The sequence below is a fragment of the Rana temporaria genome, chromosome 8, assembly GCF_905171775.1.
Source record: "Rana temporaria chromosome 8, aRanTem1.1, whole genome shotgun sequence".
Lineage (NCBI taxonomy): Eukaryota > Metazoa > Chordata > Amphibia > Anura > Ranidae > Rana > Rana temporaria.
In genome coordinates, this window is record NC_053496.1 from 46536021 (window position 1) to 46561937 (window position 25917).

Below are 25917 nucleotides of genomic sequence, written 5' to 3' on the forward strand. Positions count from 1 at the left end.
TGATTCACCCGTATAATTTTTGTTAGCCCGTCTGGTGGTGGAGAAGCCTAGGGAGCCTGTGGGGAATAACTCTTTGTCCCCCCAAAAGAGAAAATACACTCATATGTGGGGGCAGAACAGTGGTGTAGTGAGTAGCACTTTTGCCTAGCAGCAAAAGGGTCGCTGGTTCGAATCCTGACCACGACACCATCTGCCTGGAGTTTGCATGTTCTCCCTGTGCCTGCGTGGGTTTCCTCCGGGTACTCCGGTTTCCTCCTACACTCCAAAGACATGCTGGTAGGTAAATTGGATCCTGTCCAAATCGGCCCAGTATATATATGTATATCTGTGTGTCCCAAGCGTGTCACGATCCTTCGGGGTAAAATGACCGCACCAGCCAAGCAGACACTGGCTGGAAAAAGCGCCCAGAGGCGATTCAGTTCGCATGAGTAGCGCTATACAAGTCATTCATTCATTCATATGTGATAAGGGCGATAAAGTAAACTTAGTGGTGATATTCAAATTAGGCCCACTTACTTCTACAAGTCTGTGAAAGATGTCTTTGGGAGATTTGTATAGGTGGCTTTGTGCTCTCCAGGTAATAGGATAGCCTTAGAGCAGTAGACCCAGAATGGGTCAAACATCACTTAATACCTTATTCTGTAAAAGTGATAGCCATCTTTATAGATAAGAAGATGTTGTCATATTAAAACAATTTGTTCTGTTGGGCTTTAAAAAAGTGAAATGGAATAGCGTGGAAAAATTGTGAATCATCAAAATTAAAAAAAAAACATTACTAACCTTACCGATGGTGGAGGTTGCTGATAATGTAAAAAAAGTTTTGCTGATAAAACTGTGTATACATTAACCTGAACATTTCTTATTGGCACAGCTGGCCAGTGTACAGGTAGGAGGAATGGGGTGGGGGGTCCTGGTAAAACATATAAATACCTACATTATTAGCAACAAATTGTTCACTGGTAAAATCAACACCATGAAATTCCTTCTGATCTGTGTGCTCCTCGGGGCAGCTGGTGAGTATGAATGAACATAAACTTAATATATCCCTTTGCGTAGGCTCTCTATATGTAATCAGCACATGTTGTGTTTTACAGCTGCCTTGGATGATGACAAGATCGTTGGAGGATATACCTGTGGCGCCTACTCTCAGCCCTGGCAGGTATCTCTGAACTCCGGATATCACTTCTGTGGTGGATCCCTCATCAACTCCCTGTGGGTGGTCTCTGCTGCTCACTGCTACAAGGCGTAAGTGCACTTTTTAAGACAGTACTTTTTATTGGAATAGTTATGAGGCATTGAAAAAGGTAATATCTATTATTCAGAGCTTTTACCAGCTGGTTGACCAGCAAAGTGGCATGTTGATAAGATGGATGGTTGGTTGGACATGGGTTGGGTCAGCAGGAGATCCCTTGGGATGGTAATGCCCTTATTAGTGTAGAACCTATTCATAAAGAGAAGTCAAATTTAACACAAGTTGTTTGGTGCTCCCAATCCCTTTGCTAACATATAGCTCCTGTGTAATATCCAAATCAGATATACAAAGATAACCATTATTGCAAAAAAAATATATAGTGCTCCGAACAATAATTAAGCTAGACAAATGAAACTATGTAAAAATAACCATACCAAAGTTTAAATCTTCCCTTATAAATAAACAGGCCTCTGACAGAGGCTCTATTCCTTCCCTGTTCTATACCAACCAAAATTAAATGTTTTCAGTACCCAAAATGACTGTTCTTCACTCCTGGAACTGAAGGTGAATGTACCAACCACTAGTGGTACACGTTCCATACTAAGCAAACCTACACTGCTGCTCAGTTTGAAACAAATTAACTGGCTTCTATCCAGAATTCCTTCAATTAAGATGCAAATATATACTGATTTCATTGAATTTGTCTCTATACAGGAGCATGCAAGTCAGACTCGGAGAGCACAACATCGCTGTCTCTGAGGGCACCGAGCAGTTCATCAACTCTGCCAAGGTCATCAGAAATGCTGCATACAACTCCAGAACCCTGGACAACGACATCATGTTGGTCAAGCTGGCCTCTCCCGCCACCCTCAACTCCTACGTCAAGAGCGTGCCTCTGCCCGGTGGTTGCGCTGCTGCCGGCACCAACTGTGTGATCTCCGGATGGGGCAATACCCTTAGCAGTGGAAGTAAGTCAACATCACTGTAATATCATATATTACTGATAATAAATGAGGCTAAGCTTCTCAGGTAAATTTGCCAAGATTGAAAATGTAGGCAAATTAAAACACCTAATAAAAACGAATTGAAAAGAAAATGTAGGCAAAATGATTCCTTTGAGGAACAAATACCATAAATCCTAATTCTGGGCAGTTAGGAATTAATTGTTTTTTCAAGGGTTTTGAATAACACAAAATAATGTTTAACCTAATCCAGAGTCCTGAAATCTCCTTCCATGAGGTTATGGGTGTGGTGACCAGTTGTCCAAAGCCTCTCTTCTTGCCAGTTCTCTGACCAGCCTTGTTGTCACTGTCCCTCTTACTGAGGTCATCATGTACAGTGCAGGACCAACCTAATGACCATGTCATTAGGGAGGCTGTTGGAAGGAGGGCCCAATCCCATTTTGGCACCAGAGGGACCAAACAGGAGTCTGTCCCGGGGTAAAATAGATATCACTCTGGGTTATCCTTTATGAGCTTGGAGAGGGGCAATTTTAGTTAAGCAGGCCATTGATGAAGCAACATTGGCAGATTTGATGGGGGAATCCCCCCTTGGAACTATTGTGTTTTTACGGGGGAATGGGGGGATGTCCCTGCCAAAAGAACACAGTGATTATTGCTAGTGGCTACAGACACTGGCAATACTTGTATGCTAACAATTGGACATACTAGTTGTACCCAAGTTAATTGATGGATACACTTGGGTACAATCTGCCAACTCATAGATGGATTAAATGATTTGAACCATCTATGGCTGGCTTTAGACTTTACTAAAGAAAAACAAAACATATATAAAGTAGAAAAAAACCGCTCAAAATGTTGGATTTTTCTTCATTTTCAATCCTGGTGACAATGGTCATCAGGACAAATAAAAAGGGAGTTCGTCTTCAGTGAGAACACAGGCAGCAATAAAACCTGAAGAAGGGTTTATCAGCCCACCCACATCCCTCTATCCCAAAAATGTTGACCGCTTATTTTTAATTGAAAATAAACACAGATCTCAATAACTAGAAGAGGGGTGGGATGATGGGTCAGCTGTGTATGCGTAATCTCATCTTCTAATTTTTAGAACTATTCAAAACTTAGGCTGTATAAGTTATTCACAACATAGTTGAAAGTCACCTTGGTAAAGAGCTGCAGAATATCCACAAATGCACCACATGCTGGCTGCAAGTGGTAAATATAATAATAAATAATTATGATTTTTTTCAGATTTTACTGACTAACAATGCATAAAGCAAGCTTTTGTCTTTTTTTAACATGGTTTGTTCTTTCTCCTTCTGTCTTCAGTCAATATTTTATTCACTACATTTTGTTTTTAAATTGCAGCCAGCATGCCTAACCTCCTGCAGTGTGTGAACGCCCCCATCCTGACTTCCGCCCAGTGCAGCAACGCCTACCCCGGAGAGATTACCGGCAACATGATCTGCGTTGGCTACCTGGAGGGAGGCAAGGATTCCTGCCAGGTAATTGCCACAACTTATTTCAATTTTGTATATAAAGTTGTACTGTTCAAATAAATGTGTTCTCTCAAACTACTAGTAGTTTTTATAGGCTGGGAATTATTATTATTTTTTTTTGTTATGTAAAACATTTTTTATTTTAACGTATAATTTATAGTCCAAATGTTCAGGAGAAGTTTTGAAATTAGAATAAAGATATTTCTAAATGTATAGTAAAACAGATCTGCTGTAGTAATATTTTATATTAGTTGGAAAAGCAACTAATAAAGTTAAGGCAATATGGACAAAAACAGAATCTTAAAGTATAACTGAACCCTAGAAATAATATGCAATGATTTACTAAAACTGGAGAGGGAAAATCTGGGGAAGCTCTGCAAAAAACAAACAAAAAAAAAAGAACCAGATTTTGCACTGTCCAGTTTTAGTAAATCAACCCCAATATCTTTTAGTTTTCCAGTGCTAAGATATGGTGGCTTCATTATTTTTCTCATTTTCAGGGTAAGAATGTTTTTTTTTTTTTTTAGCAAATATAGGAATTAACCGTTTTTCCTGTGGAAAAATAAAGATAGAGCCTGAAAAAAAAAAATGAAAACCAACACAGCCACCGCATCTAAATACTTATAATTTACCGTCATTTACCCAAAGTTGTAAAAAAATATTTTTCTATTTTCAGGGTGACTCTGGTGGCCCCGTGGTGTGTAACGGACAGCTCCAGGGTATTGTCTCCTGGGGATACGGCTGTGCCCTGAGGAACTACCCCGGTGTCTACACCAAGGTCTGCAACTACAACTCCTGGATCGCCAGCACTCAGGCTGCCAACTGAACTTCCAACTGAAATACTTATTCAGATCATTCTATTCTCTGCTTCTAGAATATATCAAATTATGTTCTAGACTCAGACTTTACACCTACATTCTGTAATGACCGAATAAACATATTTCTTTATATAAAATAGTTTTGTTCATTTTATATATTACTACAACTATTGGTTCTCCATTTGCTGCTCATCTTGGCTACAGAATTTGGGCTGCAAAAAAAAAAACAACATATGCCATGCAGTCTGTCACTAGTACCCCCCCCCCCCCCCCCTATACATCAGAAGGATTTTTACAAAATGCCATGCATATTGGGGGTGGAAGTACAGCTATTTGGTGGAGGGCTGATGGCAGTAGATCTACGTTCATGGTGGAAAAAGGCAATTAAAAAAAAATAATAAAGCATATACAATTGTTACACGAGCTAAATTGTAATTTATTATTGTTATTAAGTAGTTCAGTTCACCTCCAGGAGGTTTACCCCCCTTCACGACCAGGCCATTTTTTGCAATACGATTTTAACTGACGATTGCGCGATTATGCAACGCTGTTCACAAATAAAATGTTGGTCCTTTTCCCCCCCACAAATTGAGCTTTGTTTTGGTGGTATTTGATGACCCCAGTGTTTTTATTTTTTGCGCTAGAAACAAAGAACTACTGACAATTTTGAAATAAAAACTATATTTTTTTAATTTCTGCTATAAAAACATCAAATAAAAAAAAAATCGAATTTCTTCATTAATTTAGGCCAATATGTATTTTGCTACATATTTTTGGTAAAAAAATTCTAAAACTTTATGAACCAAAAAATAAAAATAAAAATCCCATTAAGTGTTTATTGATCGGTATGTGCAAAAGTTATAGCGTCTACAAACTATGGGATATTTTGATTTATTTATTTAGTTTTACTAGTATTGGCGATGATCAGTGACTTGTAGCCAGGCTGCAATATTGCCACGGACAAATCAGACAACTAACTGACACTTTTGACACTTTTTTGGGGATCAGTGACATTATTACAGGGATCAGTGCTAAAAATATGCACTGTCACTGTACTAATGATACTGGCTGGGAAGGGGTTAACATCAGGTGCAATCATAGAGTTAACTGTGTTCCTTGCTGGTGATTCAGTGTAGTGGGGGTGGTGCTTTTACTATTGGAAGACATGGATTGGTGTTTTTGCTTTACAGGAACACAGGATCCATGACTCCTGTACTGACAGAAGGACAATCTACCTTGATAATATAAGCAGACTGTCATTCTACCGAGCGATCAGTGGGTGCCAGCAATCTTTCTTCATGGCTGAGCTCCTCCATGCCTCTTATCAGTTTGGTTGCCCTTCTATGCACTTTCTCCAGTTCCTCAATATCCTTTTATAAACTGGTGCCTAAAACTGAACTGCATATTACAGATGAGGTCTTACTTATGATTTGTACAGGGGAAACATTATAATATCTCTCTCTGGAGTCCATACCTCTCTTAAAGCGGGGGTTCACCCGTACACCCGTACATAACATTACTTTTTCCCCTTAGATGGATGCTCGTTTTGTCTAGGGGAATCGGCTAGTTGTTTTAAAATATGAGCTGTACTTACCGTTTACGAGATGCATCTTCTCCGCCGCTTCCGGGTATGGGCTGCGGGAGCGGGCGTTCCTATTTGGATTGACAGTCTTCCGAGAGGCTTCCGACGGTCGCATCCATCGCGTCACGATTTTCCGAAAGAAGCCGAACGTCGGTGCGCACGCGCAGTATAGAGTCGCACCGACGTTCGGCTTCTTTCGGCTACTAGTGACGCGATGGATGCGACCGTCGGAAGCCTCTCGAAAGACTGTCAATCAAGAAGGAACGCCCAGTCCCGAAGACCCATACCCGGAAGCGACGGAGAAGATGCATCCCGAAAACGGTAAGTACAGCTCATATTTTAAAACAACTAGCCGATTCCCCTAGACAAAACGAGCATCCATCTAGCATCCATCTAAGGGGAAAAATTGTTTTATGGGTGAACTCTTTAACTGCTTCATGACCGCCTACCTTAAATATACTGTCGCTCTACGCCAGATCATGTACCTAGTACGTGATCTGACACTTTTAGGTCTGGGGTGCACACACAGAGGGAGCCCAGTGGCGGGTACTGTGGACTTGATGTCCCCTGGCAGCCGCCGATTACACAGGATACATGCAGAACCACAATCAGCCTATGTAAACAAGGCAGATTGTTGTTTGTTTAGAAGGGAAGATATTGATCCTGTGTTTCTGCAATGTATGAACACAGATCTTTGCCATCCCCTAGTAAAAGCAACTCCCCCACACAGTGAGTAAGCACAGGCTAGGCACATATTAACTCTATGATTGCCCCTTAGTCCAATTTATCCTCCATAATAACACTAGTAAAAAAAACAATTCTCATACTTTTTATTTTTTTACCAAAAATATGTAGCAGAATACATATTGGCCTAAATTGATGAACAAATTCGATTTTTTACATTTTTTTATTGGATGTATTTTATAGTTTTTTTATTTTATAGTAGAAAGTAAAAAAGCTAAATTGTCAGTCTTTTTTACTTTATAGCGCAGAAAATAAAAACCGCAGAGGTGATGAAATGCCACCAAAAGAAAGCTCAATTTGTGGAGAAAAAAATAATATTATTTGGGTACAGTGTCAATAAACCATGTAAGTGTCAGTTAAAGTAACGCAGTGCCATATCATAAAAAAATGGCCTGGTAATGAAAGGGGGTGGTTAATCTTCCGGAGGTCAAGTGGTCAATATAAGAAAGGACTTTGCTCGCTTTGGAAACCACAGCTATTAACACCCTGATCCTTCTCCACCATTGATTCCCCCAGTTGTACTGCCCCTAGTATGTATGCTGCATGCTTATTCTTAGCCCCCAAATGCATAACTTTACATTTATCAACATTAAACCTTTTTTCTACATAGTTGCCCAACTAGACAGTACATTGAGGTCAGCTTGTAAGTTGGAGACATCATGTAAGGACCAGGACGTTATTCCACTGCAATCATTAAAGAGGAAGTAACCCCCCCCCTAAAAACGGGGGAAATAATAATGAGCTAGTATGCATAGCATACTACTGTAGCTCATTATGTTGCTACTTACCTGAAATCAAAGCCCTCAAAGTGCTCCTCGTTCGCCGCCGCCATGTCCCCTAGCAGATTCTTCCTGTTTTCGCCGCTCCGGCACTGTGATTGGCCAGGGCGGCGATGACGTCACCCCCGCTAATGCGCGCGGGACCGGCAGATCCACGCGCATGCGCGGGAATACCGCATTATTTCAAGTTATGCCATTCAGAAAAACGGCACGCTCAGTGCGCCTGCGCCGTTGTCTAGGTAAGTCTTAATCTAGGCTTACCCTTAGGTGCAAGTTGTGTGGTTGGGTTTACAACCACTTTAACCACTAAATAGTTTTCTATCCATTGACAAACGGATCTTTCCAAGCCTGTAGACTTTACATTATACATTAGCCGTGTGTGGAGAACTGTGTCAAATGCTTTGGCAAAATTAAAGTATACCACGTCCACAGCCACCCCCCTGTCCAAGGTTTTACTTGCCTCCTTAAAAACAGAAATCAGTCAGTCTGACAACTTCTGTCTTTCATGAATCCATGCTGTCTGTTGCTTAACAGGCAAATGGGCGTACAGGTACGTCCCCTTTAATTTGCCGCCGTGTGGTCGCGCACGTGCCCGCGGGACCCGTGGACTCGGCGTGCGCCGGTGTCCCGCGATCGTGTCACAGAGCTGAAGAACGGGGAGATATCAGTGTAAACAAAACATCTCCCCGTTCTTCCTAGTGACATGTCACTGATCGTATGTTCCCTCTCATCGGGAGCAGCGATCAATGATGTGTCACTCGTAGCCACGCCGCTAACCGTTAGAATTGCTCCCTAGGATACACTTAACCCTTTCAGCGCCCCTACAGGTTAACCCCATTCACTGCCAGTGTAATTTGTACTGTAAATAGTGCATTTTTATAGCACTGATCGCTGTAAAAATGACAATGGTCCCAAAATGGTATCAAAAGTGTCCGATGTGTCTGACATAATGTTGCAGTCACAATAAAAATCGCTGATCGCCGCCATTACTAGTAAAAAAAAAAAAAATATTAATAAAAATGATATAAAACAATCCCCTATTTTGTAGAGGCTATAACTTTTGCGCAAACCAATCAATAGACTTTTTTTACCAAAAATATGTAGAAAATACATATCAGCCTAAACTGAGGAATAAAAAAAGTATTGCATTTTTTTTCCAAATTTTCGCTCTATTTTTTTTTATAGCGCAAAAAATAAAAACTGCAGAGGCGATCAAATACCACCAAAAGAAAGCTCTATTTGTGGGAAAAAAAAGGATGGCAATTTTGTTTGGGAGGCACGTGCATGACCGCGCAGTTGTCAGTTAAAGCGATGCAGTGTCGAATCGCAAAAAGTGGCCTGGTCTTTGACCAGCCAAATGGTCCGGGGGTGAAGTGTTTAAAATATTATTTTCCAGCAAAAATTCCTCTATGTGGTCTTTTATTAAACTCTCCATCTATCTATCTTCTTGACTATAGAATTTAAACCAACAGGTCTATAGTTACTTAGTAAAGACTTTAATCCGTTTTTAAATTCATTTAAATATATTGGCCTTACGTCAATTTAATGGTACCATTCTAGTCATTAATGAGTCCCTTGAAATAATGGGTGCAGGGGTTCCACCCCCCTAATCTACATGTAGGCGCATGCATTTCATTTTGTTTTGTTTTTAAGCACATGATTAGAGCCTGGGACTCTAATTGGCTTAAAAAATGGTGGGCTTGGGGCACAGAGCACTGTGCCCTGCTCCCACCCAGTTGTGTGATAATAGCAAATTCATATTCACTATTGTCTTCCTGCGTCGCCTCCCAGTCAATCAGGAAGTGGGTCCTAAAACCCAATTGGCCGAGAGGAGAAGCAGGGGAAAAGTCTTATAGATTACAGTACTGTATGAAATAAATACACCCCCCTTTGTCCCTAGTGGTCTGCCCAGTGTCCTGCATGTACTTTTATATAATAAAAACTGTTCTTTCTGCCTGCAAACTGGAGATTGTCCATAGCAACCAAAAGTGTCCCTTTACATCAAAAGTGTTTTTAGACCAGCTAGAAAACAGCGATAATAAATTAGAATCACTTGCAGAATTGAGCGATAGCGATTTGTGGGGAAATTTGTCATCAAACAATAAAAGTAATGACAGCGACAATTCTGCAACTGAGCAAATTTCAGTGTTTTTGATTTTATTACATTATTGAATAATTTTTATTATAATTACATTATTATTTATTATAATTATTTATAGTTATTTATTATATTATAATTTATGATTTTGTGTTTCAAACTTTATCATACCCGAGATGTCTACTAGACTCTTGTTTGGACAGATTTAAGTGAGTTATTCCTAAGAATTAAAGGCCTACAATATAACCATATGTACGCCGGCGTAACGTAAATGGGCCGGCGTAAGCCCACGTAATTCAAAGTAGCAAGGCAGTGGGCGTGTTGTATTATAATGAAGCGTGACCCCATGTGAATGCATGGCCGAACGAACGGCGCATTCGCGCACATGCTCAGAATCACGTCTCAAAAACTTCCTACGACACGACGGCTCAATGCGTACGATGTAAACGTCACTTACGCCCAGCCCCATTCACGTACGACTTACGTAAACGACCTAAAATCTGACGGCACTTCCGACGTCTATACCCTAAACGACTTAGACCAGCTTTTTGGTGGTTTAACTTTAAGCCCGGAAAAGCGCCTTACATAAACAACGTAGATTACAGCGACGGGCGCAAGTACGTTGGTAAATCGTCGTATCTAGCTCATTTACATATTCGACACGTAAATCAACGGAAGCGCCCCTTGCGGCCAGCGTAAATATGCACCCAATATACGATGGCGTAGGAGACTTACGTCGGTCGTATCTTGGCCAAATTCAAGCGTATCTGGTTTCCAGAATACGCTTAAAGATACGACGGCGCACAATCGGACTTACGACGGCGTATCTACTGATACGTCGGCGTAAGTCTCTCTGAATCTGCCTAATTGTTTCTAATTTGTAAGAACTCGTTAATGACTGGAATGGTACCACTAGATCGACATAAGGCCAATATATTTAAATATATTTAATCAGGGATCAAAGTCTTTACCAAGTAACTATAGACCTGTTAGTTTAACTTCTATAGTCGGGAAGATATTAGAAAGTTTAATAAAAGAGCACATACATGGAGTTTTTGCTGGATAAAAAAGTTTTATTTTTTATGAGGAGGTAGGTAAAACCTTGGACAGAGGGGTGGCGGTGGACATGGTATACTTGGATTTTGACACAGTTCCCCACACACAGCTAATGTGTAAGGCCAGTCTACAGGCTTGGAAAGATCAGTTTGTACAGTAAATGGATAGAAAACTGGCAAAAAAAAAGATATTTAGAGAATAGCCTCAGAATGATTTGCCCCCTTAATGACCAGACCTTTTTTTGCGATACGGCACTGCGTCGCTTTAACTGTAACTTGTGCGGTCGCGCAAAGTTGTACCCAAACAAATTTGATGTTCTTTTTTTCCCACAAAGAGAGCTTTCTTCTGGTGGTATTTCATCACTGCTGCAGTTTTTATTTTTTGCGCTATACATAAAAAAAAAAACAATTTTGAAAAAAAAAAGCAATACTTTTAACTTTTTGCTTTATTAAATATCCCCCCAAAAAATATAAAAAACAAATTTCTTCCTCAGTTTAGGCCGATATGTATTATTCTACATATTTTTGGAAAAAAAAAATGCAATTAGCATATATTGATTGGTTTGCGCAAAAGTTATAGGGCCAGATTCAGAAAGAGTTAAGCCGGCGTATCAGTAGTTACGCCGTCGTAACTCTGAATCTAAGCCGTTGTATATTTAAGTGTATTCTCAAAATGAGATACACTTAAATCTAGCTAAGATACGACGGCCTGCGCCGTCGTATCTTAGCTGTGTATTTTGGCCGGCCCCTAGGGGCGTAAATGCTGATTTACGCCTAGAATGCGTAAATCAGCGAGATACGCCTATTCACGAACGTACGCTTGCCCGTCGTAGTAAAGATATGCCGTTAACGTAAGGCGTTTTCAGGCGTAAAGTTAGTCCAACAAAAAGCTGGCCTAGCCAATGTTAAGTATGGACGTCGGTCACTGGTCACACTGGTCCAGATCTGTGTCATTCAATTACACAAATGAATAGGAATTTCTTCTGTGAGATTTTTATTTTTTTTCTTTCTTCTTCTCTTCTTAAATTTTAGATAAATAATTTAAATATTGCAGATTTTGTGGATAGTTATAATCTACTGTGCTTATTTACTGACTTACTATTATATATTTCTCAATTAATAATAAGAAGACGCTCTTACGTAAAGTTCTATATTTGGTGCATTCCATATTTTTCTTGTGTCATACGATGTTGTTATTCATTGCTAGCACTACTTGCATGATGTACTTACTTATTTATGTAAAAATTGAAATACCAATAAAAATCTATTGAAAAAAAAAAAGTATGGACGTCGGTCCCGCGTCGAATTTAGAATTTTTTACGTCGTTTGCGTAAGTCGTCCGTGAATGGGGCTGGGTGTAATTTACGTTCACGTCAAAACCAATAGGTCTTTGCGGCGTAATTTGGAGCATGCGCACTTAGAGATGTCCACGGACGGCGCATGCGCCGTTCGTAAAAAACGTCAATCACGTCGGGTCACGATTCATTTGCATAAAACACGCCCACCTCTTCACAATTTGAATGAGGCGCGCTTAGGCCGGGACATTTACGCTACGCCGCTGTAACTTAGGACGCAAGTGCTTTGCCTGGGTCTTCTTCCCGTGTGGCGCCCGACTTCGGGGTAGCCATACCACGGCACCCTAGTGAAATGGCCTTCCGGGCCGGGGTGAGCGTGCTACGCGGTGTTCCTGGTTCCGGGACCATGCTGGCCCGGAGCAACTGAGCTGCGGCGGGGGCCCAGTGATGCGACTGGGTCCCCAATTTGAGGAGGTCCTAAGCTATCTGTTCCTGTGAGAGGAAGGTGTTTAGTGGAAAGTCTACCTGAGGAGAACCAAGAGAGGCTGGTGTTCCAAGAGGGCCCTGATCTGAATAAGTATTTCAGTTAAAAGTTCAGTTGGCAGCCTGAGTGCTGGCGATCCAGAAGTTGTAGTAGCAGACCTTGGTGTAGACACCGGGGTAGAGAGGTATAGAATCCAGAGATGGATATAATATTCCCCCCTGTACAAATCATTAGTAAGACCTCATCTGGAATATGCAGTTCAGTTTTGGGTACCAGTTCTCAAAAAGGATATCAGGGAATTGGAGAAAGTGCAGAGAAGGGCAACCAAACTAATCAGAGGCATGGAGGAGCTCAGCTCTGAATACCTAAGTGTTCCATATACTTGGTGATAAATTATTCCCTTTAAGGTCATCACAAAGGACAATCTCTGTGATATCACATATGTTGTGGGGTTTTTTTTTGCAGCCCAAATTCTGTAGCCAAGACAAGCAGCAAATAGGGAACCAATAGTTGTAGTAATACAGTATATAAAACAATTTTATATAAAGAAATATGTTTATTCAGTCATTACAAAAATGTAGGTGTAAAGTCTGAGCCTAGCACATCATTTGATGTATTCTAGAAGCAGAGAATAGAATGATCTAAATAAGTATTTCAGTTGAAAGTTCAGTTGGCAGCCTGAGTGCTGGCGATCCAGGAGTTGTAGTTGCAGACCTTGGTGTAGACACCGGGGTAGTTCCTCAGGGCACAGCCGTATCCCCAGGAGACAATACCCTGGAGCTGTCCGTTACACACCACGGGGCCACCAGAGTCACCCTGTAAATAGAAAACGCATTTTTTAGAACTTTGGGTAAATTATAAGTATTTAGATGCAGTGGTTGTGTTGGTTTTCATTTTTTCAGGCTTTATCTTTTTTTTCACCTGGTAATCCAGGGGATGACACCCTTCCTGTCCCTGGGTGGCAAAACTCATTACCTTTACTGTATCTATGGAAGGAGCCATAGTAGCCATTAAGGCTGGATTTCAAGCATGTCTACCTTTGCAATTACAAGTGGAGTGATGGGATTAGCAGCTTACACAAGCAATATAAGACTGTGTTTTCTTCCAGTTTATTTCACAGGAAGAGTCATTGACACTGGATGTCTGGCAGGATCAACAGTTAATTCCTATATTTGCTAAAAAAAACATTCTTAACCTGAAAACAAGAAAAATAATGCAGCTAACATATCTAAGGACTGGTAAACTAAAATATATTGGGGTTGATTTGTTAAAACTGGAGAGTGCAAAATCTGGTGCATGGTAGCCAATCAGCTTATAACTTCAGCTTGAAGGTGATTGATTTTTTTTTTGTTTTTGTTTTTTTGCAGAGTTGCACCAGATTTTGCACTTTCTAGTTTTAGTAAATCATTACATAATATTTCTTGAGTTCAGTTAAACTTTAAGATTATATGTTTTTCATATTGCCTTAACTTTATTAGTTGCTTTTCCAACTAATATGAAATATTGCAACAGAAGATCTGTTTTACTATACATTTACTTGGTAAGAAATATCTTTAATCTATTTTCAAAACCTTTCCAGAATATTTGCACTACAAATTATACATTGAACTTATTTTATTTATTTTTTACATTTAAACTAATATATGAAAAATAAAAAAACAACATTCTCAGTCTAGGAAAACTACTAATAGCTTCAGATAACACATTTATTTAAACAGTACAACTTTAAACACAAAATAAAATAAGTTGTGGCAATTACCTGGCAGGAATCCTTGCCTCCCTCCAGGTAGCCAACGCAGATCATGTTGCCGGTAATCTCTCCGGGGTAGGCGTTGCTGCACTGGGCGGAAGTCAGGATGGGGGCGTTCACACACTGCAGGAGGTTAGGCATGTTGGCTGCAATTAAAAACAACAAAAAAAGGCAGTGAATAAAATATTGACTGAAGACAGAAGGAGAAAGAACAAAATGTGTTAAAAAAGACAAAAGCTTGTTTTATAAATAATAAATAATAAATTCCAATTATATTTTATTATATTTACCACTTGCAACCCTCAGGTGGTGCTTTTGTGGATATTCTGCAGCTCTTTACCAAGGTGACTTGCTAGTTGCAACTATGTTGTGAAATTACTTATACAGCCTATTTTTTGAATTGTTATAAACTATTAGAAGATGAGATTCCACATACACAGCTGACCCATCATCCCACTCCTCTTCCAGTTATTGAGATCTGTGTTTATTTTCAGTTAAAAAGAAGCAGTCAAAAAAATTGGAATAGAGGGGAGTGGGTGGGGGGGATAACATCTTCTTCAGGTTTTATTGCTGCCTGTGTTCTCACTGAAGATGCCCCCCCCCCTCTTTATTTGCCATGATGACCATTGTCACCAGAACTGAAAATGATAAGAAATCCAACATTTTGAGCGGTTGACAGAATGGGAAAAAGGGAAGTCTTCCAATAGGGACACTTGTTCTGAGTTTCAAAGACATTTCAGAATACATTTCTTATTATTTTCTACTGTATTTATGTTTTGATTTTCTTTAGTAAAGTCTAAAGCCGGCAGTCTAATGCAGGCAGATTGTGCCCAAGTTGATCCATCCATTGACTTGGGTACAACTAGCATGTCCAATTGTTAGCATGCAATTATTGCCAGTGTCTGTAGCCACTAGCAATAATCACTGTGTTCTCTTGGCAGGGACAGTCCCCCACCATAAAAACACAATAGTTCAAAGGGAGGGATTTCTCCATCAACACTGCCAGTGTTGCTTCATCTATGGCCTGCCTAACTAAAATTGCCCCCTCTCAGCTCATGAAGGATCCAGCGCTAATTTTCTTTTCTAGGGAATAGGATAATCCAGAGTAATATCTACATTACCCCGGGACAGCCTCCTGTTTGGTTCCATTCCCTCTGGTGCAAAAATGGGATTGAGTACACCTTCCATCAGCCTCCCTAATGACATGCCACTGGTCATTAGGTTGGTCCTGCACTGTACATGATTACCCTAGTAAGAGGGGCAGTGGCAAGGCTGGCCAGAGAACTGGCAAGAAGAGAGGCTTTGGACAGCTGGTCACCACAGCCATAACCCCATGGAAGAAGATTTCAGGACTCTGGATTAGGTTGAACGTTATTTTGTGTTATCCCAACCCCTTGACAAAACAAGCAATTGCTGCCCAGAGTTAGGATTTATGGTATTTGCTAACATTTTCTAATCTTGGCAAATTGACCTGAAAAGCTTAGCCTCATTTATTATCAGTAGTCGATGATGTTACAGTGATGTTGACTTACTTCCACTGCTAAGGGTATTGCCCCATCCGGAGATCACACAGTTGGTGCCGGCAGCAGCGCAACCACCGGGCAGAGGCACGCTCTTGACGTAGGAGTTGAGGGTGGCGGGAGAGGCCAGCTTGACCAACATGATGTCATTGTCCAGGGTTCTGGAGTTGTATGCAGCATTTCTGATGACCTTGGCAGAGTTGATGAACTGCTCGGTGCCCTCAGAGACAGCAATGTTGTGCTCTCCGAGTCTGACCTGCATGCTCCTGTATAGAGACAAATTCAATGAAATTAGTATATATTTGCATCTTAATCAAAAGAATTCTGGATAGAAGCCAGTTAATTTGTTTCTAACTGAGCAGCAGTGTGGGTTTGCTTAGTATGGAACATGTACCAGTAGTGGTTGGTACACTCACCTTCAGTTCCAGGAGTGAAGTACAGTCATTTGGGTACTGAGAACATTGGATTGTGGTTGGTATAGAGCAGGGAAGGAATAGAGCCTCTGTCAGAGGCCTTTCTTTCTATTGGAAAGATTTATCCTCACTTATGGTCAAGACAGGAAGTGGTAAAAAATTGCTTACAATGGTCACACAAACATAATTACATTCTAGTAGATTGGGGAAGGCTTTCTGTCAATGTACCCCATATTACATGGACACAAAGTGAGGGGAAACACTTCCAAAGGGGGTCACGGAAGTAAATAACACTTGGTAGGATTTTTAGCTCATCCCCAATCTATTCAGAATATTACACAATACCTGGAGAAAGGGTTTATTGATTAAAGTAATCATTACAGCTGAAACTTTGGTATGGTAATTTTTACATAGTTTCATTTGTCTAGCTTAATTATTGTAAGGAGCACTATATTTTTTGCAATAATGGTTATCTATGTATATCTGATTTGGATATTACACAGGAGCTATATGTTAGCAAGGGATTGGGAGCACCAAACAACTTGTGTTCAATTTGAATTTATGAATAGGTTCTTCACTAATAAGGGATCTCCTGCTGACCCAACCCATATCCAACCAACAATCCATTTATTCAACATGCCATTTTGCTGGTCAACCAGCTGGTAAAAGATATGAATAATAGATACTACTTTTTTCAATGCCTCGTAACTATTCCAATAAAAAGTGCTGTCTTAAAAAGTGCACTTACGCCTTGTAGCAGTGAGCAGCAGAGACCACCCACAGGGAGTTGATGAGGGATCCACCACAGAAGTGATATCCGGAGTTCAGAGATACCTGCCAGGGCTGAGAGTAGGCGCCACAGGTATATCCTCCAACGATCTTGTCATCATCCAAGGCAGCTGTAAAACACAACATGTGCTGATTACATAAAGAGAGCCTACGCAAAGGGATATATTACGTTTTCTTTCACATAAAAATAAAAAATAAAAAAACATAATATTTAAAAAATGAATAAACATACCATATACATATACACACACACACACACACACACATATATGTATATATATATATATATATATACACACACACACAATGTATACTCACCAGCTGCCCCGAGGAGCACACAGATCAGAAGGAATTTCATGTTGTTGATTTTACCAGTGAACAATTTGTTGCTAATAATGTGGATATTTATATGTTTTACCAGTACCCCCATCCCATTCCCCCCACCTGTAAACTAGCCAGCTGTGCCAATAAGAAATGTTCAAGTTAATGTATACGCAGTTTTATCAGCATGTTTTTTTTTTTTTTCACATTATCAGCAACCTCCACTATGTGTAAGGTTAGTCATTTTTTAAAGGCCAACAGATCAAATTGTTTTAATATGACAACATTATATATAAAGATGGTTCTAACTTTCACAGAATAAAGTTATTACCGTATTTATCGGGGTATACCGCGCGCCGGAGTATAACGCGCACCCTATGCTTAGAAAGGTAAAAAAGGAAAAAAAAGAAAACTTACATTTTTGCCCTGCGTCCATCGGCGGCTTTGTCCAGCGTCCATCCGCGGCCTTGTGCGGGGTCCGTCCAGCCTTGTGGGTGTCCGTCTGCGGCTTCCTTGCGCAGGGTCCATCTGCGGCTTTGGAGGTGTCCATCTGCGGCCTCCATCCAGGTGTCGTCTCCGTCCAGCGTGTCCGTCTGCGGCTTTGGAGGTGTCCATCTGTGGCCTCCATCCAGGTGTCCATCTCCATCCAGCGTGTCCGGTGTTCGTTTTTGGATTTGACTCGAGCCGAGAGGAGCCGGATTTCATGTGTGTTCGGCTCCTCTCGGCTTGTCTCGGTTTCTCTCGGCTCCTCTCACGTGGCTGCGGCCGGAGCCGAGCGTAGCCTAGCCAAGTGCGCAGTACACTCAGCTCGGCTCTAGGCTAGCGGCTCAGAGACAGCGGGGATCGGCGTATATCGCGCACCCACGATTTCCCCCTGATTTTAAGGGGAAAAAAGTGCGTGGTATACGCAGATAAATACGTTAAGTGATGTTTTACTTAATACACCATTGGGGTCTGCAGGCCCAGCCTGCAAAGAGCGGTTACTGATGCCTGACTTAGCAAGTGTCAGGCCTATCCAACAATATGTGCTTTTTCAGTTAAAGTTTTCAAACCTTGTTTCTGCCTGGTCTGAAGTTAAAGGGGTTGTAAAGGTAAATGTTTTTTCACCTTAATGCATCCTATGCATTAAGGTGAAAAAACATCCGACGGTACCACCCCCCCCTCCCCGAGCCCCCGTTTTACTTACCTGACCCCTCGAAAGTCCCGCGCCATCCACGTGATCCTCTTCGGTTCCCAGCCTGGCCGTCGATTGGCTAGGCTGGACGGATTGATAGCAGCGCAGCCATTGGCTGGCGCTGCTGTCAATCACAGAGGATGAAGCTATGCCCACTGCTGTATCACGGGAGCGCGCCCACAAAAGCTTTCCACCATGCAAGCTCGCTCGCATGAAGGTGGAAAGCTTTTGCGAGGAGGAGCCGAGACAGCCACAGAGGGACCCCAGAACACAGGGTTAGGGGACACTCTGTGCAAAACGAACTGCACAGTGGAGGCAAGTATAACATTTTTGTTAATTAAAAAAAAAAAACTGCCTTTAGTGTTCCTTTAATGCATATAAACCTAAATATGATAAAAAATACAGAAAAATACAGAACCTGAGGAATGAGGGGGAGATGGACCTCCTATCACAATTTGGATTAGCAGCAAGGATAGGAAGTGTTATCATAATGGGGGATTTTAATTATCCAGACATAGACTGGGTGGAGGGAACCATGCAGGGGCGTACCTAGAACATTTGGCACCCGGGGCGGATCCAATATCTGGCACCCCCCCCCCCCCATGGTAAAATGTAAAAACACCCCACTGTGCCCCCTGCATCCTTCAATATCTCTTTGTCACTACTGTGTACCCCCTCTCCACAACTGCACCACGGGACCCCTTTACATTACACTGCACTTCTGGACCCCTTTACATTACACAGCACCCTGCACCCCTGGACCCCTTTACATTACACAGCACCCTGCACCCCTGCACCCCTTTACATTACACAGCACCCTGCACCCCTTTACATTACACAGCACCATGCACCTCTGGACCCCTTTACATTACACTGCACTTCTGGACCCCTTACATTACACAGCACCCTGCACCTCTGGATCCCTTTAGATTACACAGCACCCTGCATCTCTGGACCCCTTACATTACACAGCACCCTATACCTCTGGACCCCTTTACATTACACTGCACCTCTGAACCCATTACATTACACAGCACCCTGCACCTCTGGACCCCTTTATATTACACAGCACCCTGCATCTCTGGACCCCTTACATTACACAGCACCCTGCACCTCTGGACCCCTTTATATTACACAGCACCCTGCATCTCTGGACCCCTTACATTACACAGCACCCTGCACCTCTGGCCCCTTTACATTACACAGCATCCTGCACCTCTGGACCCCTTACATTACACAGCACCCTGCACCTCTGGCCCCTTTACATTACACAGCACCCTGCACCTCTGGCCCCTTTACATTACACAGCACCCTGCATCTCTGGACCCCTTTACATTACACTGCACCCCTTTACATTAGACTGCACCTCTGGACAGTGCAGACCCCTCCCTACAGTGCAGACCCCTCCCTACAGTTCAGACCCCCCTACAATACAGAACACCCCCACAATACAGAACCCCCCCTCATATAAAGAACCACCCCCTATACAGAGAACACCCCCCCCACAATACAGAACCCTGCCAGAATACAGAATCCCCCCTCATATACAGAACCACCCCCTACAATACAGAACACCCCCCCCCCACAATACAGAACCCCCTCAGAATACAGAACCCCCCTATACAGATACCACCCCTCTACAATACAGGACTCCCCCACACAATACAGAACCCCCCTCATATACATAACCCCCCCTATACAAATACCACCCCCTACAATATAGAACACCCCCCCCCCCACAATACAGAACCCCCTCAGAATACAGAACCCCCCTATACAGATACCACCCCTCTACAATACAGGACTCCCCCACACAATACAGAACCCCCCTCATATACATAACCCCCCCCTATACAAATACCACCCCCTACAATACAGAACACCCCCCCCTCAATACAGAACCCCCCAGAATACAGAACCCCTCTCATATACAGAAACCACCCCCTACAATACAGAACACCCCCCCACAATACAGAACCCCCCCCCAGAATACAGAATCCCCCCTCATATACATAACCACCCCCTACAATACAGAACACCCCCCCAGAATACAGAACCCCCCTATACAGATACCATCCCCCTACAATACAGAACTCCCCCAGAATACAAAACCCCCCTCATATACAGAACATCCCCCCCACACAATACAGAACCCCCCTCATATACATAACCCCCCCCCCTATACAAATACCACCCCCTACAATACAGAACACCCCCCCCTCAATACAGAACCCCCCAGAATACAGAACCCCTCTCATATACAGAAACCACCCCCTACAATACAGAACACCCCCCCACAATACAGAACCCCCCCCAGAATACAGAATCCCCCCTCATATACATAACCACCCCCTACAATACAGAACACCCCCCCAGAATACAGAACCCCCCTATACAGATACCATCCCCCTACAATACAGAACTCCCCCAGAATACAAAACCCCCCTCATATACAGAACATCCCCCCCCACACAATACAGAACCCCCCTCATATACATAACCCCCCCCCCCTATACAAATACCACCCCCTACAATACAGAACACCCCCCCCTCAATACAGAACCCCCCAGAATACAGAACCCCTCTCATATACAGAAACCACCCCCTACAATACAGAACACCCCCCCACAATACAGAACCCCCCCCCCAGAATACAGAATCCCCCCTCATATACAGAACCACCCCCTACAATACAGAACACCCCCCCAGAATACAGAACCCCCCTATACAGATACCATCCCCCTACAATACAGAACTCCCCCAGAATACAAAACCCCCCTCATATACAGAACATCCCCCCCACACAATACAGAACCCCCCCAGAATACAAAACCCCCCTCATATACAGAACACCCCCCCCCACACAATACAGAACCCCCCTCATATACATAACCCCCCCCCCCCCCTATACAAATACCACCCCCTACAATACAGAACACCCCCCCCTCAATACAGAACCCCCCAGAATACAGAACCCCTCTCATATACAGAAACCACCCCCTACAATACAGAACACCCCCCCACAATACAGAACCCCCCCCCAGAATACAGAATCCCCCCTCATATACAGAACCACCCCCTACAATACAGAACACCCCCCCAGAATACAGAACCCCCCTATACAGATACCATCCCCCTACAATACAGAACTCCCCCAGAATACAAAACCCCCCTCATATACAGAACATCCCCCCCACACAATACAGAACCCCCCCAGAATACAAACCCCCCCTCATATACAGAACACCCCCCCCCCACACAATACAGAACCCCCCCAGAATACAGAACCCCCCTCATATACAGAACACCCCCCCCCCCCTCATATACAGAACACCCCCCCCCTCATATACAGAACACCCCCCCTTACAATAGTGCACACACCCCCCTTGCCTTCAGACCCATAATGCCGTCAGACAGATGATTATCAGCGCGCCGCGTGTTACACTACACACACAGGCAGCACAGCACAGGGGGAGGCGGCTGCAGCTTCACGCTCCTAGGCTGTGTGACTGTCAGTGTCAGACAGTCACAGCCGTATCTATCAGAGCCGCGGGCGCTGCGCTGCCACAGAGAAGGGGATAATTGCGGTCCCGGGTATGGGTACGGGCGGCTCGCACGAGTCACCCCCCCCCCCCCCCCCAAAAAGCCACGCTTCAGCTTTACCTAGACTGCCGCTAGCGCTGCCTCCCTGTTACCGCGCTATCATAATGCCGCACGCTACAGTCCTCTTCATTCGCGGAGGGGGGGCCACGGCCTGACACCCCTCCAGGGTGTGGCACCCGGTGCGGCCCGCCCCCTCCGCCCCATGCTTAGTACGCCTCTGGAACCATGCATTCATCTAAGGCTCACCACTTTCTATATGTCTTGCAGGACAATTTCATTGGTCAGTTGCTCAAAGTAGAAATAAAGCGTTACTTGATCTACTGATTACCAACAATACAGACATGATCAAGGATGTGGAAATACAGGGCAATTTAGGAAACAGTGATCACAGGTCAATTGGCTTCAGTATAAATCACAAAAATAGGAAACATAAGGGAAATACAAAGACACTGAATTTCAAAAAAGCCAACTTCCCTAAACTACAAACCTTGCTAGAAGGCATAAATTGGGATAAAATCTTAGGAACAAAGAACACGGAGTAGAGATGGGTTTCGCTTTAAGAGCATATTAACCAGGGGCATTAGCCAGTGCCTCCTATTAAGTAATACATTTAAAAGACTGAACAAAAGTCCTGGATGGCTTAACTACAATGTAAAAATGTATATACAAGCAATAGAGAAGGTAAAAATACAAGGTTGAGGGATAATCATCAGCATTCAGACTTTATAAAGAATGCAACAAGAAATGTAAGGGTGCAATTAGGGCGGCTAAGATAGAACAAGAAAGACACATAACAGAGGAGAGCAAATAAAATCCCAAGAAATTCTTTAAGTATGTAAACAGTAAAAAAGGGAGGACAGACCATATTGGCCCCATAAAGAATGAGGAGGGACATCTGGTTACAAAGGATGGGGAGATGGTGAAGGTAATTAATTTCTTCTTCTCCTCAGTCTTCATGAGGGAATCAGGGGGGGCTTTAGTAACCAAACAGCAGTGTTTACTCTCGTGACACATCACAGGAAGCACCCTCATGGCTACCAGAGGACAGAATTAGAATTAGACTTGGGAAACTTAACATTAATAAACCACTGGGACCGGATGGCTTGCACCTGAGGGTACTTGGGGAAATCAAATAATTGTCAGACCATTGTTCCTAATTTTTACTGACAGTCTGCTGACTGGAATGGTACCAACGGATTGGAGAAAAGCCAAAATAGCACCAATAATTAAAAAGGACCAAAACTACATCCCTGGGAATTTACAGACCAGTTAGCCTAACATCAATAGTATTCAAGCTCTTGGAGGGGATGATAAGCGACTATATACAATATTTTAGTAATGAAAACTGTATCATTAGCAGTAATCAGCATGGATTCATGAAGAATCATTCTTGCCAAACCAATCTATTAACCTTCTATGAGGAGTTGGGATGAGCCCAGTGTTCGAGTCCAACATAAGTTCGACTTGAACAGCGAACATTATGTGGTGTTCTCTGCAAATTCGAAAGCCGTGGGACACCGTTAAACTCTATGGGACACTAACATGAAAAACCAAAAGTGATCATTTTAAAGGCTTATATGCAAGTTATTGCCATAAAAAGTAAATAGGGACCAGAGTCCAGCCCCAGGGGACATATATCAATGCAAAAAAAAAAGTTTTTAAAAATGCTGTTTTTTCAGGAGCAGTGATTTTAATAATGCCTAAAGTGAAACAATTAAAATTAAATATTGCTTTAACCACTACTCCACCACCCGCCATCATATGATGGACGATGAGCCTATTGTTCTGGGTGGAACGTCATATGATGTTGCGCCTTCCAGAGCCACTAGGGGGTATGCTCGTTCCCGCCGCGTCACCTAGAACCCGATGCGTGTGCCTGGTGGCCACGATGTCCGCCATGCACCCGCGATTGCCCAGGAACTGAGCAGGACCGTGGATCTGTGTGTGTAAACACACAGATCCACGTCCTGTCAGGGAGAGGAGACCAATGGTGTGTCCCTTGTACATAGGGACACTGATCGGTCACCTCCCACAGTCAGTCCCCTCCCCCCACAGTAAAAATCCCTCCCTAGGGAACACATTAACCCCTTGATCGCTCCTAGTGTTAACACCTTCCCTGCCAGTCACATTTACACAATAATCAGTGCAGATTTATAGCACTGTTTGTTCGCTGTATTCCAGTGGGGACGAAGGATGCGGAACTTCCCAGGCGTGACGTCAAAAGGCTCAGGGAGACCGGATCCAAAGCGAGGCTTGGAGCTTGGAGTTATAGAAGGCTCAGGAAAGCCGATATCGAGACACGGCTTAACGCTCAATGGTGAAGAGCAAGCCGAGAGAGGCAGGGAGGGGAAGTGCTTGGCTGTAGTCTTGACAACCTGTATCGGGGCCTGGCCCTTCCTCAGGTCATGATGATGCCCAGGAAGTTCCGCATCCTTCGTCCCCACTGGAGCTCGCTCACACTACCTTCTGCCTTTTTCTTCCATCCACGACTGCCGGCTGATTCACCACCCTTTGCCGAGATTTGCTTGAAGTTTGATTCGGTCCCTTTTCCATACACAATTTGGACCGTGTTCCTCTTTCCTCCCCACCTGCGTGGACTTTATAGGGGATACATGAGGATTTCATCCATCGCAGCAAACTTTCCAACCAACATCCGGTTTATTGGTCGCCTCCACAAGGTATTACTATAGTGCTGAGCAAGCTGATTGTTGACTATTCATGCAAAGGAGGATCTAATTGTTTTTAAAACATCACCTATGGCAACATTAAATCGATAGTTTTGTTTATTGATTTTTGCCTGCTTATTTTCTCCACTCAAGACTTGGCCCAAATAGCGCTTTTTTGTATGGTTGTTTTTGATTGTATACATTTTCATCACATCCCTCCTGGTGTGTTCTTCCACATAGCAGCTTATTGGGCAAATGTAGGACGTAAAGTTTAATTGCCATCGTCACACATATCCCGGTTTCCTGGCGCCAGACTTTTTGTTGTTTTTATGTCTTCCACTGGTATTCCGAAGCCGCATGCCCTGTACACACGATCGGTTCATCCGATGAAAACGGTCTGATGGATTTTTTCATCAGATATCCGATGAAGCTGACTTTCATCAGTCTTGCCTACACACCATCACTTAAAAAAAACAATCGTGTCAGAACGCGGTGACGTAAAACACAACGACGTGCTGAGAAAAATGAAGTTCAATGCTTCCGAGCATGCGTCAACTTGATTCTGAGCATGCGTTGATTTTTAACCGATGGATTTCCCCACAGACAATCGTTTTTTTTTAACCATCATATCATTTTAAAACAGGTTCTAAGTTTTTTCACAGATGGGAAAAAAAACGATGGGGCCCACACACAATCAGTTCGTCTGATGAAAACGGTCCATCAGACCATTTTCATCAGACGAACCGATCGTGTGTACGCGACATTAGAAATAGCTTTGAAACCCTTCCTAGATGGACACATGTTTGTTTCTAATCTGTTCTTGATTTTTTTTTAGATTGTGGTATTATGTGTGGCTCTTTGTGATCTGTTAGTGTGCTTTATTTTGTCAGACAGCTTCTATTTATGTGATTTGATTCAACAGATCTGGCAGTAATCAGGCCTGGGTGTGGCAAGTGAAATTTAACTCAGCTTTCCCAAAAATTGTGGTTATCACAGTTCATTCATGATTCAGCATGGGAGGGGCAATTACTTTTTCACATAGAGCCAGGCAGGTTTGAACAGCTTTTTTCCTTAATAAATGAAATAATAATTTAATAACTGCATCTTGGATTCACTCGGGTAATCTTTGTGTAATATTAAAATTTGTTTGATGATCTAAATCATTTAAGTGTGAGA

The 25917-nt window shown here is 42.8% G+C and overlaps 2 protein-coding genes across 5 annotated transcripts in view; one reads left to right on the forward strand and one right to left on the reverse strand.

Moving 5' to 3' along the window:
• LOC120946874 (trypsin-like) overlaps nt 1–25917 on the forward strand; it is a 169936-nt gene that overhangs the window by 23806 nt on the left and 120213 nt on the right. The window contains exons 1-5 of one of the 3 annotated variants that reach the window (XM_040361684.1): nt 903–1013; nt 1095–1245; nt 1907–2160; nt 3520–3656; nt 4327–4523. The exons of 1 other annotated variant lie outside the window; for it this stretch is intronic. In XM_040361684.1, coding sequence (XP_040217618.1) covers nt 974–1013; nt 1095–1245; nt 1907–2160; nt 3520–3656; nt 4327–4476 — 732 coding nt within the window. In that variant the 5' untranslated portion in view covers nt 903–973 and the 3' untranslated portion in view covers nt 4477–4523. Of the gene's footprint in view, nt 1–902; nt 1014–1094; nt 1246–1906; nt 2161–3519; nt 3657–4326; nt 4524–25917 lie in introns of those variants that run through there. One more of the 3 variants, XM_040361686.1, reaches the window with a different exon arrangement.
• Nucleotides 13047–25917, reverse strand: part of LOC120946880 (trypsin-like) — a 33493-nt gene continuing 20622 nt past the window's right edge. The window contains exons 1-5 of one of the 2 annotated variants that reach the window (XM_040361702.1): nt 17296–17396; nt 16937–17087; nt 15788–16041; nt 14265–14401; nt 13047–13321 (exon numbers count right to left, since the gene is read on the reverse strand). In XM_040361702.1, coding sequence (XP_040217636.1) covers nt 13172–13321; nt 14265–14401; nt 15788–16041; nt 16937–17087; nt 17296–17335 — 732 coding nt within the window. In that variant the 5' untranslated portion in view covers nt 17336–17396 and the 3' untranslated portion in view covers nt 13047–13171. Of the gene's footprint in view, nt 13322–14264; nt 14402–15787; nt 16042–16936; nt 17088–17295; nt 17397–25917 lie in introns of those variants that run through there. The other variant, XM_040361703.1, reaches the window with a different exon arrangement.